The 17491-nt window shown below is 36.2% G+C and overlaps 1 protein-coding gene across 2 annotated transcripts in view; it reads left to right on the top strand.

Annotated features, from left to right (window-relative positions):
- Window positions 1–8619, top strand: part of LOC127443014 (neurocan core protein-like) — a 116946-nt gene extending 108327 nt beyond the window's left edge. For both annotated transcript variants that reach the window (XM_051701485.1, XM_051701484.1), the window contains 4 exons: window positions 736–818; window positions 4527–4671; window positions 6524–6706; window positions 6951–8619. In XM_051701485.1, coding sequence (XP_051557445.1) covers window positions 736–818; window positions 4527–4671; window positions 6524–6706; window positions 6951–7042 — 503 coding nt within the window. In that variant the 3' untranslated portion in view covers window positions 7043–8619. The remainder of the gene's footprint in view (window positions 1–735; window positions 819–4526; window positions 4672–6523; window positions 6707–6950) is intronic.
- Window positions 8620–17491: the final 8872 nt, after the last annotated feature.

Below are 17491 nucleotides of genomic sequence, written 5' to 3'. Positions count from 1 at the left end.
AACAGAACCAGAATTACATGTTTACAAAGTTACGACAACAACAGAAGTTTTTTTTTTTTTACTTTCTGTTTATCATAAGATTATAAACACATACAATATTATTTTTGAACAGTTGTCTTCTTGAGTCTTTTTTTATGTTATTTTGGGGGTTCTCTGAAATTTGAGTGTGAAACATTGCTGGCGGCAGGCCAAAAAATGCACCAGAGTATAAGGGGTTAAACCTTCCAAAAATTGGCACCATTCGCTTCCATTGTGAGTGTCTCACTGTAACCTTGATTTTTGCTTTTTTTAAAGAAACGAAGGGATGAGTCACAATTATTACCGGAATATTCCTTTAAAATGCAGCTGTTTTTAATGAACAACATCGCTGTATTAAAGATGCTAATGTGCATTTTTGTTGTAGATGTTCAAACAAACAGCGATATAATGAAAGAGACATAAATGAGCACATAAATGAACAAAATGAAAATAAAAAGGGATGCATTTTTAATCTTTTTTAATATTTGAAAGTTTGTCATATTGTTTCCCTTTTATGCACATTATGGTTAAAGACAATAACAAGCATTTTTATCTTAAATTCAACTGATATTTAAATTTGACAGCTTTAGTACGGAGTGTGGTAGAGTTTATTTTGCTCATCTTAACTTTTATGATCAAAATATCTATTTGTTGGCAAGAATTGATTTCTGTGGATAAATGTGTCCCATATGGAATTATGTCTTTGTGGTCCATCAGGTTTGGGTCATGAGAACGCTTGGATTGGACTGAATGATCGTACAGTAGAAGAGGATTTCCAGTGGACAGATGCATTGGACGTGGTGAGTTTTTTCTCATGAGGTGAAATGAATCAATCATTCATCAATCTTATAACTTTATTTGCTCACACTTTGGCTGTTTGGCGTGATGTGGCGCAGCAGTTCTTATTCTAAATCAAACAATATTCTGGTTAAGTGGTTTTACATGGGTAATTAATAAATCTATTCCTTTGTAATCAGACAATACTGTACATGTGTACTGTACATTCTGTCAATATTTCCGATAAAGTGCATATGCTTAATTGTTTTAACAAGCGTTTTATTGCTTCAGGGTCACTATTTGAATCATGTAATGTTACTTGTTCAAACTCTGATTTTATTAATGCAGAAAGTAATCTAAAGAAGGAGGAGATTAGTTTTGGACGGATAATGAGTTTTGATGTCCATAAAGCACTCAAATCACTTGAGAGAAATAAATCACCAGGCCCTGATTTTGTAGAACCTGTGTTTTTAAAAATGGCAGCGGATATTATTTCATCTCCCTTAACTTATCTTTTTAATCTCTCATTAAACACTAACGACATCCCAGAAATTTGGAAATCAGCTTTTGTAGTTCCTTTATTGAAAAGGGGATATCCTACTATCTTATATAATTATAGACCAATTTCAAAGCTTTGTGTTCTATCAAAATTTCTAGAAAGCCTTATTAGTGAACGGCTGACATGATATCTTAATACAAATAAAGTTTTATCCAATAATCAATCAGGATTTCGCAAAAGACATAGTACCACAACTGCTGTTTTGAAAGTTCTAAACGATATTGCGGAATCTTTAGATAAGGGAGGTTACTGTGCATCTCTTTTTATTGATCTATCAAAGGCTTTCGACACAGTGGATCATGAAATACTGTTGTATTGACTTAAAAGTGCTGGTTTATCAAATCCCGCTATATTTTGGTTTAAAAATTATTTAAGTGGAAGAATACAATGTGTACAGATAGAAGGTAAACAATCGGAGTCATTAGAGATTGCTAAGGGTGTCCCCCAAGGATCTGTGTTGGGGCTCCTTTTATTTACTATTTATATAAATAGTCTTGATCATGACATTCAAAATGTGCCATTCCATTTTTATGCTGATGACACTGTTATGTATTGTAGTGCTTCCTCTAAGCAGCAAGCCTTGCATAATCTACAATTAGCTTTTGATGTCATTCAATTACAGCTTTACAATTTAAAACTCATTTTGAATGCTGATAAAACTAAACATATGTTATTTTCAAGTACAAAGAAAATAGTAAATATTCTTACTTCTCTTCAGTGATTGAGTTAGTGAAAGAGTATAAATACCTTGGTATTATTATCAACGATCTTTTAGTTCTCACATTATTCAACTAAAGAAAAAATTGAAAACAAAGCCAAGTCTTTATTTCAGAAACAACCTCTGTTTTTCATTTAATGTAAGAATGAAACTCCTCTCTGCTACATTCTTACCAGTACTTGATTATGGGGATGTTGTGTATCAGTTTGCTCCATCTTATCTTCTTTCTTCTTTGGATGCTGTGTATCATGGTGCTTTAAGATTTATATCGAATTGCAAACCCTCAACACATCATTATACATTGTATAGAGTAGCTTGGCCTTCTTTTTCTACTAGAAGAGAAATGCATTGGTATACAGTGCATCCGGAAAGTATTCACAGCGCTTCACTTTTTCCACATTTTGTTATGTTACTGCCTTATTCCGAAATGGATTAAATTCATTATTTCAAAATTCTACAAACAATACCCCATAATGACAACGTGAAAGAAGTTTTTTTGAAATCTTTGCAAATTTATAAAAAAAAAATAAATAAATAAAAATCACATGCTCATAAGTATTCACAGCCTTTGCTCAATACTTTGTTGAAGCACCTTTGGCACCAATTACAGCCTCAAGTCTTTTTGAGTATGATGCTACAAGCTTGGCACACCTATTTTTGGGCAGTTTCTCCCATTCTTCTTTGCAGGACCTCTCAAGCTCCATCAGGTTACACAGCCATTTTCAGATCTCTCCAGAGATGTTCAATCGGGTTCAAGTCTGGGCTCTGGCTGGGCCACTCAAGGACATTCACAGAGTTGTCCCGTAGCCACTCCTTTGTTATCTTGGCTGTGTGCTTAGGGTCGTTGTCCTGTTGGAAAATGAACCTTCGCCCCAGTCTGAGGTCCAGAGTGCTCTGGAGCAGGTTTTCATCAAGGATGTCTCTGTACATTGCTGCATTCATCTTTCCCTCGATCCTGACTAGTCTCCCAGTTCCTGCTGCTGAAAAACATCCCCACAGCATGATGCTGCCACCACCATGCTTCACTGTAGGGATGGTATTGGCCAGGTGAGGAGCGGTGCCTGGTTTCCTCCAGACATGACGCTTGCCATTCAGGCCAAAGAGTTCAATCTTTGTTTCTCATGGTCTGAGAGTCCTTCAGGTGCCTTTTGGCGAACTCCAGGCGGGCTGTCATGTGCCTTTTACTGAGGAGTGGCTTCCGTCTGGCCACTCTACCATACAGGCCTGATTGGTGGAGTGCTGCAGAGATGGTTGTTCTTCTGGAAGGTTCTCCTCTCTCCACAGAGAAACGCTGGAGCTCTGTCAGAGTGACCATCGGGTTCTTGGTCACCTCCCTGACTAAGGCCCTTCTCCCCCGATCGCTCAGTTTGGCCAGGTGGCCAGCTCTAGGAAGAGTCCTGGTGGTTCCAAACTTCTTCCATTTATGGATGATGGAGGCCACTGTGCTCATTGGGACCTTCAGTGCTGCAGACATTTTTCTGTACCCTTCCCCAGATCTGTGCCTCGATACAATCCTGTCTCGGAGGTCTACAGACAATTCCTTGGACTTCATGGCTTGGTTTGTGCTCTGACATGCACTGTTAACTGTGGGACCTTATATAGACAGGTGTGTGCCTTTCCAAATCATGTCCAATCAAGTTGTAGAAACATCTCAAGGATGATCAGAGGAAACAGGATGCACCTGAGCTCAATTTTGAGTGTCATGGCAAAGGCTGTGAATACTTATGTACATTTGTAATGAATTTGCAAAGATTTCAAACAAACTTCTTTCACGTTGTCATTATGGGGTATTGTTTGTGGAATTTTGAGGAAAATAATGAATTTAAACCATTTTGGAATAAGGATGTAACATAACAAAATGTGGAAAAAGTGAAGCGCTGTGAATACTTTCCAGATGCACTGTACAACTATTTACAAGGCAATCTTGGGGTTCTTGCCTTCGTATCTCTGTTGTTTGATTCAACAGAACAGTGTGGGAAATATTCCCTTCGCTCTCAGAATTGTTATATTCTTTCTGTTCCACATGTTCGAATTGAATTAGGTAAAAATGCTTTTAAGTATGCAGCTCCGTTTGATTGGAATTCTCTCCAAGTGAAACTGAAATTACAAAACTTGGTGTCTATGGAACATTTTACATTTATAATTCATCAGCTTGAAGGTGAATCAATGATTTCTAAGTGTTTTTAGTATTGCAAATGTCTGTTTTCTGTTTGTAGTTTTTTTTTATTATTATTTAAATTAGGCTGTGTATTACTTTTTTTGACTTATTTGCTGTCCATCTTGGCCAGGACATTCCTTTAAAAGAGATCTTTTAATCTCAGAGAAGTTATCCTGGTTAAATAAAGGTTATAATAATAATAATAATAATAATAATTTCTTAATCTGATTTTTGGCAATATTTGTCAAAACATTACTTCGTATTGTAGTCCATTGTGTTATGTGTGTTTCTCACAGGTGTATGAAAACTGGCGCGAGAATCAGCCGGATAATTTCTTCGCGGGTGGCGAGGACTGCGTGGTGATGATCTCAAGAGAAGACGGCAAATGGAACGATGTGCCCTGCAACTATAATCTACCGTACATCTGCAAGAAAGGAACCGGTGAGTTACACCATTTAACTGCATGCAGAACAGTCAGATCAGTTTTTGTGTTAAACTTTCTGATGTTAGTTGAATTTTACTATGCAAACCTTTAGTCATTATTGTGTTTGCATGTTTCATTAGTTCTTATGTACAATTATTATGTTTTATTTGTTTGGAGAGGCTTTTGTGGACACATGGAGATGTTTTTGGATACAATGATAAATTATTTTTGTAATGTTATAACTTTTGATTGCTTTATTGAATCAACACAAAATTCAGAGACAGTTGACATGATTGGGAACAAAACAAAAGTTTTTCAGAGCCATCTTATTTACACCCAGAGATATATAATGTCAAATAAGAAAAATAAGAAAATAAGTTAATTTTTTGTGATTTTTCAACAGTTACTTAGGCTGAGAGTCTCAGAATTGATCATAATCTGTATCATTAAAAATAAATTTTAAAAGCACATTTTTACTCACTTGTAGTGTAGCTAACTACTTTTTTAAAAGATTAGCTCAACTGTAGTTTAACTAAATGTTATGAGTATTGGGAAGCAACAGTAATTTCTCCAACGCTGATTTATATACTTATATTTGTAATAGTAACTAAGGAAATTCTGGTAGTATCAATCAGTTTGGATGTGCCTTGTAATAAACCACACATTGTAATTGAAACACAAAACTAATTAAAGCTGCAAGCAGCAATGCGGATTCCTCCTCAAAACTGCAAATTATGTAAAAATTGACATGGTAGAGACATGTACTTCACACATGTACACAACATTTCATTAATTTGTTATTAAACATTGCAAGAGTCTTCATATGAACTGGTGATTGAATCAAAGTATCGGTTTTATGACTAGCGGATTTGTGAAGCATTATTTTAGCGTTAGCGATAAATAATAGTAAACTGTAATTCTGTCATCTTTTGACATATCAAGGTGAAATTTTGCACAGTACTTCAGAGTGATGTCATCTTGAAGCCTGTTAGGTTGGAAAAAACATTAGTCAAAATGGCATTAGATCTTTTGGACATATGGATATTGAGACAATGTGGACATTTACATAAACGCGCACCTTTCAGCCATTTTGTATTGTTTTCATTTTTGCTAAATATCAAATTGAAAGACATGTATCCTACACATACATACCGAGTTTCAAGTCAATTGGAGCTATGGTTCAGGAGGAGTAGATTTTTGTAGTTTTGGACAAATTTGTATGGTACAGGAAAATCCATCATGGCGGACTTTATTGGTTCTAGAGGCTTTTTTGTTCCTCATGAGAAATGAGGCAGATATACCAGGTTTCAGACATTTTGGATGTATGAGGTGGAAATGGCATCACTTTGAAAATGGACAAATTGGGGCGTGGCCTGTAGCGCCACCTATAGGCCATTTTTGGTGTGGTAGTTACTCGTGGCCTGTAGTATCAATGTGCCAAATTTCACAACTTTTTACTGAGGAGATATTGAGTTATTGGGCAATTTAGAGTTACAGGAATAATAATAATAAGAAGAATACTAACAAAAACAATAGGTTTCCTCCAACCGGAGGAATCCTAATAACCCATGGATTTTCTCAACCATGTTACATTCCAGATGTTTTGGTGTTGAACTTTACAGCATAATGGGGCTGAACAAAACATGAAGGGACAGATACATTTCTAAGAAAATGCATAAAACATTTTAGAAAAACAAAACAAAATGAGAGCATGATATTAACTTTAAAAAAAGTTAATTTTAAGAATGGTGACATGCAAATTGGCTGATAATCAGATGAAAAAGTAAAGATTTGAAGCCTTACTTTTGCATGAAATGTTGCATGAAAGAATTGGTTTGTAAATCTCTCTGTGTTATCTCTGTTTGTCAGTCATGTGCGGCACGCCGCCTGCAGTGGACAACGCCTATCTAGTGGGTCGCAAAAGGTCACACTATGATATCCACGCAGTGGTGCGATACCAGTGTGATGACGGGTTTTTCCAGCGACACATACCGACCGTCCGCTGCCGACCCAACGGAACCTGGGAGCGGCCCAAGATCATCTGTACTAAGTGTGAGTCTCAAACTGTTCGTTCAGCTGCTTTCTAGTGGCTATGATTGAACATGGTTTGATTAAGTCATTTATAGATTAAATAGAAAAATCACAAATCTCGGTTGTTTCTCTTGAGAGCAAATTGAGACCTTTGCTATCGTTTCCTGAAAGAAAACCATCAATGCACTGTATTATTTTCTCATGTTATTGTTTCAGTATCTAATAAACAACTGTTTGTTCCTAACAAAAAAATTTCTCGTCCCAGCACGCAGATCTCACCGTTACCGTCGGCAACACCACAGATCCCGCCGTGATCATCGAAGACACCGCCGCCATGGGCACAGGGGGCGTGATTAAGAGTTAAAAGCAGAGGTCATGCCCTCTTGACCCCCTTGATACCAGTTTCTTTGTTTTCCAGTCCGAAAGTCCCGAGGAAAACAAAAACAGACCCTGAAGGATAAAACAGTCACTCACATCACCTTCTTTTCGTACAGATGTTTTCTTTTCCTTCGAAACTGTTTTACTCTTTTAACTGTTGTTTGTTAAAGTTTATTTAGGATTCAATAACCCAGTTCGATCATGCTTTAAGATAACTTTCTTAACTAACAAACTCTACAGTCCTTAGTTTGACCTTCAAACATGCAGACCGACTCGTATACAGTGATATGGGCGACACGTCTGATTGCCTCATTCTGCTGTTAATCTTTTATAGGATAGCTGTATTAATTTAAGCCTTAGCTGAGAATGTAGGTAATGCAATGTATTTGTTTGGCCTTAGATTTTTTGGGTTATGTAATGCTTCAAAGATATGTATTGAATGTGGTCCAGGTTCCCTTAAATGAAAGAACTAATGCCTTTCGTGTTCTTGCCAGCTTCTATCACAAAACCGGATGGAAATTTGCGTATTTATTAAGGTTGTGAATTGTGGTCATTTTGTCCACTCTGGTACTAGACAGATAAAAAAACACAGCTCTTAAGCTGACAGCTGCACTATCTTTAAATTGTTAGTCTATGTAAACATGCAAACGTCTTTGGCTGTTGCAGACTGAGAGTCATCATGCTGACGCAAATCTGACAAATTTTTGCGCAAGACCGCATCCTAAAAAATGACTCCCTTGACTCCCTGTTTTTTTTTTTTTTTGCATCTAGCATCATGAGCATTGCTTTTAAGATGGTGTGTCAAGTTTAAAATCGTTAAAATTGCACTCATATTGAGGGGGCCTTGGTGGCTCAGCGAGTATTGACGCTGACTACCACCCCTGGAGTCGCGAGTTCGAATCCAGGGCGTGCTGAGTGACTCCAGCCAGGTCTCCTAAGCAACCAAATTGGCCCAGTTGCTAGGGAGGGTAGAGTCACACAGGGTAACCTCCTTGTGGTCGCTATAATGTGGTTCACTCTCAGTGGGACATGGATGCCGCGGTGGATGGCGTGAAGCCTCCACACGCGCTATGTCTCCGCTGTAATGCACTCAACAAGCCACGTGATAAGATGCACGGATTGACGGTCTCAGACACAGAGGCAACTGAGATTCGTCCTCCGCCACCTGGATTGAGGCGAGTCACTACGCCACCACGAGGACTTAGAGCGCATTGGGAATTGGGCATTCCAAATTGGGGAGAAAAAGGGGAGAACATTTTTTTTATTTTTTTTATTGCACCCAGATTGAAAGTTACCATGTTGACGCAAATCCGACTAATTTTACCGCAAGGCCGCAATCTACAGTACATGATGTCATAACCAATCATATTAAAAATGTGGCCCTTTTTGGAACATTTCTGTATAGTTGCTGGATTTCAATCAGTGTTTTGATGTCAAGTAACAAAATTGTTTTTTTGATCAATCATTGCTGTCATGTTCGAGTACTTAAAGTAACATTTCACCCAGAAATGAAAATTGTCTCATTATTCACTTCTCCTGATACCATCCCAGATGTGTCTTTCTTCAGCAGAACACAAATGAAGATTTTTAGAAGAAGATAGAGCTCTGTCAGGTCCTTATAATGGAAATACATGGGGTGCCAGCACTTTGACGGTCCAAAAGTCACATTTAGGCAGCCGATTTAAAGTTAAACACGTTTTAATGATCAACTCGTTTCTTACATAAACCTGTCATGTGGATTACTTTTATGCTGCCTAAATGTGACTTTTGGACCGTCAAAGAGCTGACACCCATGTACTTCCATTATAAGGACCTGACAGAGCTCTATCTTCTTCTAAAAATCTTCATTTGTGTTCTGCTGAAGAAAGACAGTCATACACATCTGGGATAGCATCAGGGTAAGTGAATAATGAGAATTTTCATTTTTGGGTGAACTATTCCTTTAAGTTCTTGTGTCCATACCTAATACACTGTAAACCCCAATGTTGTCATTACTGGAAAAATCAAGTTGTCTCAATTAAACATTACTTAAATTGCCAAGTTGTTGTGGCAAAGTGTTTCTCTGTCCCCTTTGGCATATCACGGCAAACTTTTGCAGCCCCCGTCAGCTTATCGTGGCTCCCTTCATCAAATCGCGGCCCACTTTGGCCTCGTTTCGCAGCCGGCCCACCGGGAAAAGTCCCGGTTCTCCCAATGTACAGTCCACCTCTGAACACTATCTCAGTTATCCTGGTGCATGTGCCACTGAATTACAGGTGTCTATGCATTTCTGTGGAGAAATAAGTTTATTTAGAATCAGTTATAATCTTCTTTATTTGAGCTTTTTTATTGTATGACCTGAATTTCAGTCCATTCAGTTAAAATGATTAAGTAGAAGCAACAACATTTAAATAGAAAATCGAAGTTTGCATCAAGTTACATTCATTCTCTATGATTACTGAGTTAAGTGAACTTAATTACACAGGTTTGATAATTGCCATTACTCATTTTAATTGAGGGAAAGAGTTTACTCAATCAATTGAATAAAGACAACTTATTAGGGTTTTCAGTGTTGTATTTATACGTACATAATTACTATACTATGTGTTCTCTGTACCACATGACATTTTACATTCTGTTGAATTTATTTTGCGTGTGTTTGCTAAAGGTTTGGTATGTATTGCACATCTTTAACTATTGTTAAACGTTTCACTAGTAAAGTTGTAAGACCTCTTATATTCTGTTTAACTTTGTAAATTGGTTGTACTTTAACCATCCATCAACTCTAGAATTACTCACTGGACTAGTGGTTGGATTCGAGCTGCTGCCTTGTCTGATTTGAGCTAAATTTGTGTGTTGGATCAGTGTCTTCTCAAACAAATAATTTCTGTAACGTTCTACACATCAAATAGTGTTACCGAGAGGTGCTTGTCTTGTTTATCTGTTGATTTAAACATCACACTATCATTTCTGTTATACCAGTGCAATTCCACATGAATCATAATTGTTTACTCAAATCTGAGTGATTCAGAAGGTTTAGAGTGTTTATGTGTGTGAGCATATGTCTCTGTTCTGATGCTTTCTGAAAACATTAACTGTATGAATTTCGATGCTCCTGCTGTTTTTGGCTCTGAGGAACTTCAGCGTTCATTAGCAAACCCCATTGAGGTGTGAATCTGAAGTGTTTGTAGGATTTTGAGATGGTTCCTTTTAACGCGCTTGAAGTGAATAAATGTGTCCTCACCATGTGTGTATCACAAGCCCTTTCGAAATTTAAAGGTGCTGTAAGAACTTAAACACGCTGAGCCATTGGATTAGACACGCCCCCTCTTTCCAAAACCCCGCACTCCAAAGATGCCAAATGAGCTTTATTGAGACCGACATCATGTAGAATCGGTTTTCAAAAACAACAGCAGCAAAATAGCGCCCTCAACTGACAACTTTTATGAACAACATGGCATAAAAATGGCATTAAGCCTCAATAATTCGAAGCAACTCAAATACTAAGAGAACGCAGAAAGCGTCATTGTCCGTGGCACGTGGACACATTTTTGTTTGCTGTTCACATAGTCTAGAGCGGTCACAGAGACCGGTGAGATATCTCACGACACTTATTTCAGTGACATCTTTAAGGGAGTAGGAACATTTCTTGCATACTTTTCCATGAAAAAAATCGCTTACAGCACCTTTAACCACGACCAGGATATGAATTATAGATATCTACAGTTATATTTTCATTAGTTAAATATTACTAGAATTACTACTAGTGAAAATGCTCATTTTTTATATCGGTAATTAGGTTGGCACTAGACAACATTACTCGCAGAGATACCCAGATATCAAAAATTATTGATATCAGTACATATTTGTACTAGTCACAATGTGGCCTAATTATTGTTATAAAAAAAATTAGGCTAATTGTGGATATTTATAACTCATATCCTCATGAGATTGTGAAAGGGCTTTTATTAGTGTTTCAAATGTTTTCTAAATAAAGATGATACTCATTAACTAGTTCACAACCACACAAAAGAGTAACCCGACATAACCCAGGATGGATTTAAAGTTGGTCTTCCTCCTCTGTAATATCCATTTACTCTGTGTTCTACACACAAATATGTTTGTTTATAACATGTATTCATTACACTATATAACACAGTTTTGGTTCCTGGGTAGTAAGTGTTATTTCCTAATTGCTTATGCCTCAAAAGTACAGAAAATGGCTATTATTCCCCACAAACTTTGCTTTTGTGACCAGGACAGTGATATTTTGAAATCGACCTATTTCCAATGAGAAAACGGGCGAATTTGTGTCTTTCCGTTCACATAAAGTCAGAAAAAAACAACATATGAATCCAAATGAACATGTATTTATACTAAAGTAATACAAAAATGACTACAAAAGATTTAGAAGGGAGTAGTTTTTCAAGATTTACGATTATACTGTAAATCACTTTCACGAATCAGCCCCCAAATGTAGTGTCCCATCATGTTCTCGTTACACTGTCCTTGGTAGCGGCATTCAAAGTCCAGTATATCCTGATGGAAGCGCTCGCCTTGCTCCTCCGAGTACGCTCCCATGTTCTCCTTGAATTTATCAAGATGAGCATCAAGGATATGGACTTTGAGGGACATCCTACAGCCCATTGTGTCGTAGTTCTTCACCAGGTTCTCAACCAGCTCCACATAGTTTTCGGCCTTGTGATTGCCCAGGAAGCTCCGAACCACTCCGACAAAGATGTTCCAAGCCGCTTTCTCCTAACTAGTGAGCTTCTTGGGGAATTCATTGCACTCCAGGTTCTTCTTTACCTGTGGTCCGACGAAGACACCGGCTTTGACCTTTGCCTCAGACAGCTTAGGGAAGAAGTCTTGAAGGTACTTGAAGGCTGCCGACTCCTTATCTAGAGCTCTGACAAATTGTTTCATAAGACCCAATTTGATGTGCAGTGGTGGCATCATCACCTTCCGGGGGTCCACCTGTGGCTCCCACTTGACGTTGTTCCTCCCCACAGAGAACTCGGTCCGCTGTGGCCAGTCCCGCCTGTGGTAGTGCGCCTTGGTGTCCCTGCTGTCCCAAAGGCGTCCCAAAAAAACATTTTAAAATTAAAAACTTTTACCATTTTGAAATATAACATAAAATTATGAGCAACAATTGTCCATCTTACCTTCCAGAGTTTTTTTGCAGTGCTCGCAGGTGAAATGAGGTCTTGATCCCCAACAGGCATGCCGAAATATGCCTTATAGGCCTCACACATCTTAGCAGATGCTTCCACGGAGTACTTTTTCGCTCTTGTCTTGATAAATTGGCCGAAGACATAGCAAAATGCATCTGCCGGATGCTTGCAGCCTCTTGATGCCATCTCAGAAAAATGCAGATATATATCCACTTAGGCAGCTGCAACTAAACTGAACTGGTGGGCTTAAAGCCCCTGTATTTATACTACTATTTATATTACTGGAAAGTTCTAGAAGTTTCTCCAAGTTTACTCAGCACTGAATCTATCTGGAATGTTCTGGAAAATAGGTACATTTCAAAATATCACTGTCCTGGTCACAAAAGCAAAGTTTTGAGGCATAAAAAATTAGGAAATAACACTTACTACCCAGGAACCAAATAATAATAATAATAATAATTGTTACACGGTGTTAGTAAACATGGTGATAGATGAAGGCAAATAATCCATAACATAATCGAATTGATCAACTCGCTTTATTTTCCGAAAACTGACTTTCAGCTTTGTGTATTTGAATTTGCAGTGATGTTTGGTGTTCTTTTGTTTTATACTCATTTATCCCTCATCATTCAGTGTTTACCTCCTTTTACGACAATTTCACACAACACAACTGTGTTCACAAACATTGTTAAATCATATAAAATCAGACAATTTAATATACAAGGAAACTCGTGTTTGACGCAAAATAACTTATTAACAGTCGCCATCTTTCATTTTTGACGGGAATGAAAACGAGTCTGTGAGGGAATGACGTACCGTCTCTTTAATAACATTCATTGGATAAAGCGATTAAAAAGCTCCTTCATCCCATCTAATTTTCCACAACAATCATGTTGTCTGGAGTAAAAAAATAAAATAATTATTTCTAGTTGTTTGATGACATACACCACCAGGAATATGGATGCTGCTATTGCTTTTACTGCTTTTTTTTAATTGTTGGCCCATGTAAACATGCGCTAGATCGATGTTTTTGTGCATTTTGATGCCAAAATTTCTTTGATAGAGAAAAAAATTTTTTTGAGAGAAACCCAAGGACATAGGCTTAGGAAGGCACTAAGGGTACGTTTACACGACAGCGATGAACTAAAAACGGAAACGTTTCTCCTTTGTGTTTTTGAAAAGTTTCGCGTACAGACGACAATGTTGTCAAAACGATCCCCGTTCACACGGATCCGCGAAAACGACTAAATACGCTGTATTATGCATGCCAGGCCAGTAGTTGGCGATGTCACTTTGTAAAGAAACACTACGCACCTGCGCACATAAGCATTCTTCCACAGAGCGGTGAATACAAACAATGAAGATGGCGAAAGCATCGAGCAATTTTGTCTGGATGGACGATGAGGTTGCTTTATTACTACAGTTACTTTGCTGGAGAAGCGTCAATAAACTTAAAATCTTGAGCAGCACAAACACAGTCCTGTAGTCTGCCATTGTAGTTTTGAATGTGTAACGTGTTGTTTTGAAGTACTCGCGCACATGCCTATAGACTGAACACGTAAAACGCGTGCACGACGTCATCGTTTTCACAAATTCGCGTTTTTCTGTTTACACAGAGACAATAATGGCATCGTTTTCAATGATGGCATCGCACTTTAAAACCTGTTTTCAAAAGTTTGCGTTTTCAGGCCCCAAAACGCCGTTGTCATGTAAACGAACAGCCAAAATGCACAAACAGTTTTCCGTTTTTAGTTGAAAACGTTGTCGTGTAAACGGCCCCTTAGGGATTCCGTAAAAAACACTTTAAACAACTGTTCAACCCATTGAAGAGACTGTATCCTCACAGCCTTGTTGTTATTCCCGTTAATCAAGGAAGGCGCTACTGTGCTAACAGAAACATATATTTCAATACCTCTTTTGGATGTCTGTATTAAAAACATTATTTAAAACACCCCCTTCAATTCAGTGAGTGAATTGCTTAGAAAACAATAAACCACTTTCTGAGGTCAAAGTTGATTTGATTTTATCTTTGATGTTGTTAAGGCTTCACTTCTTGTTTGTTGCTGTGTTTTGTTCTTTATTAAACTCCAAATAAAACTGATTGAATCAGATATGATTTTTCATATTTGAGTTTTTAATTAAATCGATCTGTGTATGTATATTTACTCTCTACCCATCAGTATTTTAGGCTACTCTTAAAGGGACAGTTCACCCAAAAAATTCTGTCATCAATTACTCACTCTAATGTTGTTCCAACCCATACGACTTTCTTAAACTCTATTGACCCGCCGGCGGGTCCAAAGGGGGGCGCTATATCGTGAAAAAAACTTTACGCTTAAAGCGTTAAAGCCTCTGTATGCATAAGTCAGGCATATGAGGTGTCATTTGAAAGCTTATAATCAGAACTTTTCAGAGATGACCATCACTTCTGCATTTATGTTGCTTAAAATAACAAAATAAGGCCTCAAAACATTCGCGTTGTAAATTAGCGCCCCCTAGAGGTAATGGGGTAGAAATATTTATATGAAAATAAAAGTCCTTCACATAGCACATAAATGGACAAGTCACATATCAAATGAAAGCTCTCATTCTCAGGAATGTGACTGTATAGTTTATTTGTTGCCATAATACCACAGTTCAAAAGATTTTCAAAAGAATCACAAAGTCACCAAATACAAACGTCTCTTTTATGCTCCGATAACTGATGCTGTAAGCCCCAAATAGCCAAAAACTTTATATCTGCTTTGACCTTAGGGAGATTTCTAAACAAAAACAAACAAACAAAAAAAAAAAACATTCTGTATATCATAAGAGTAGTTCACAGTATGTGTGTATGGTGAGCTTTTGAATTTGAGTGTGAAATATTGCAGGCGGCAGCCCAGAAATGCACCAGAGTTTAAGTAGAACACAAACTGAGAAATTCTGAAGATTGTTGACGCTGCTCCTTTTTTCATACAATGAAAGTGAAAGGTGACTGAGGCTAACATTCTGCCCAACATCTCATTTTGTGTTCCTCAGAAGAATATGAGGGTGAGTAAATGATGACAGAATTTTCATTTTTGAATGGTCAATCCCTTCCTAACATGTAAATCACTTTTAATATCTGATAAGTGTTATTAAGGAGTTTCAAGTGTCTTTTACAGAGTAATAAATGGTTCATTTAACCGGTTAGTTCTGTTCAAGCCCTTCATGTGTTTTCAAAGACTGATAAAACCATTAATTTAAGGAAGATACAGAAACACTTCTTTAAACTAACAAGTCCCCTAACAATTATCCAATAGCTGCTTGCCAATCCACTCATAGGTTGATCAAAGCATCCCATTTTGCAAACGTAATAGTTAAACATGCTCTTTGAAATTGTAAAAAGCTAGCCACCGTTACTCAGCTTTTGAAATCCTTTTGAGCCAATCTGAGAGAGAGAGAGAGAGAGAGAGATTTGTTTGAGTCGGATTTCAAATGTTCCCACTGCTGCACAGTCTAATATAACATTAAAGACACACTGGTGAAAAGCTCAAGACTCATTTAAGTTGATCAAAATTAATTTTGTAGCCCATTAAACATATTAGACCTCAGGAGTGTCAGCAGGCATAGTGACTGAGGAAATATCTGAAACATATTTAAGAAACTGTATATACACCCATTGATGGGTGTAGACATGCACTGATGCAGCATCGTTTTGACAATGAATATTCAATGCATACATTTTACAAATTAAATATTGATTGTAATTACTATGCTAACACCCAATGTACGCATTCATTTCATATCCAAATTATATTTAAAATATTTTCAGTTCAAAATTCCAGTTTCCATTCTACTTCCTGGTGCAAACAGTCCCAATGTAACATGTGTGTCTTGAGTGTCACTTTTTATGAATTATTATAAATCATAGTAAAATAATTGAATCAAATGAAAAATTTAATTGTGACCATATTTCAGATTTAATTATTATGAATTCTACTAAAATAAACAAATCAGATTGAATTGAATTGTGATAAAATGTCAGATTTATTTATTATGAATTATTATGAGTCATACTAAAATAGTTCAATTAAATGAAAATGTAATTGTGCCCAGATTTCAGATTTATTTCTTTTATTTATTATGAATTTTTCCAAAATAATCAATTAAAACTGACTTGTGATAAAATTTCAGATTCATTTTTTTTATGTATTATTATGAATTGTACTAAAATAATCAAATAAAATACAATTTAATCGTGACCAAATTTCAGATTTAGTTTTTTAATAAATGATTAAGTTTCATGCTAAAATAATTTAATCAAATTAAAAATGTAATCATGACCAAATTTATGATTTTTTTAATAAATTGTACTAAAATAATAAAATAAAATAAAATTCAATCATGACCAATTTTTTATTTATTTTTTGTGAATTATTATGAATCATACTAAAATATTAAAATCAAATGAAAAATTAAATCATGACCAAATTTCAGATTTTTTTTTTTTTTTTTTTGTAATAAAATGTACTAAAATAATCGAATCAAATCGTGGCCAAATTTCTGATTAATTTGTATTAATTATTATGAATCGTACTAAAATAATCGAATCAAATCAAATTCAATCGTGACCAAATTTTTGATTTATTCTTAATGAATTATTATGAATTGTACTAAAATATTAAAATCAAAAGAAAAATCAAATCCTGACCAAATTTCAAATTTAAATGTACTAAAATAATAAAATCATATTCAATTGTGAACAAATTTCAGATTTGTTTTTATGTATTATTATGAATTGTATTAAAATAATAAAATCAAATTGAATCGTGACCAAATTTCAGATTACATTTTTTTTTTATAAATGATTAAGAATCATGCTAAAATAATGTAATCAAATAAAAAAATTCATTGTGGTCAAATTTCAGATTTAGTTTTTATGAATTATTATTAATAATACTAAAATATTCAAATCAAATGAAAAACTGAATTATGAACAAATTTACTTTATTTAATTTATGAATTAAAATTACTTTTGATCAGAGTTTCTGTATTTCAGATGTGTTTTTGAGTGACAGCAATGCAGCGAGACATACTGACATGCCTAATTTATCTGTCTGATGGTAACCGGGTAAAAGATCACCAGGGCAACTGAAGTGACACTGCAATCAGCCCGCTGATGTCATCACCTCTACAGAGCCAAAGGTCAGAGATTTTATTGGACAAGACAAAGATGTCTGTGACAGAGTACAGTTCATGTCTAGATATTTTTAAATGAATCTTGCAGCTTTAGTTTCTCAGTGTTGCAGTGTTA

Source organism: Myxocyprinus asiaticus, chromosome 6, assembly GCF_019703515.2.
Source record: "Myxocyprinus asiaticus isolate MX2 ecotype Aquarium Trade chromosome 6, UBuf_Myxa_2, whole genome shotgun sequence".
Classification (NCBI taxonomy): Eukaryota; Metazoa; Chordata; class Actinopteri; order Cypriniformes; family Catostomidae; genus Myxocyprinus; species Myxocyprinus asiaticus.
The sequence above is the reverse complement of the archived record's forward strand: the minus strand, read 5'-3'. Positions and strand labels throughout refer to the sequence as shown.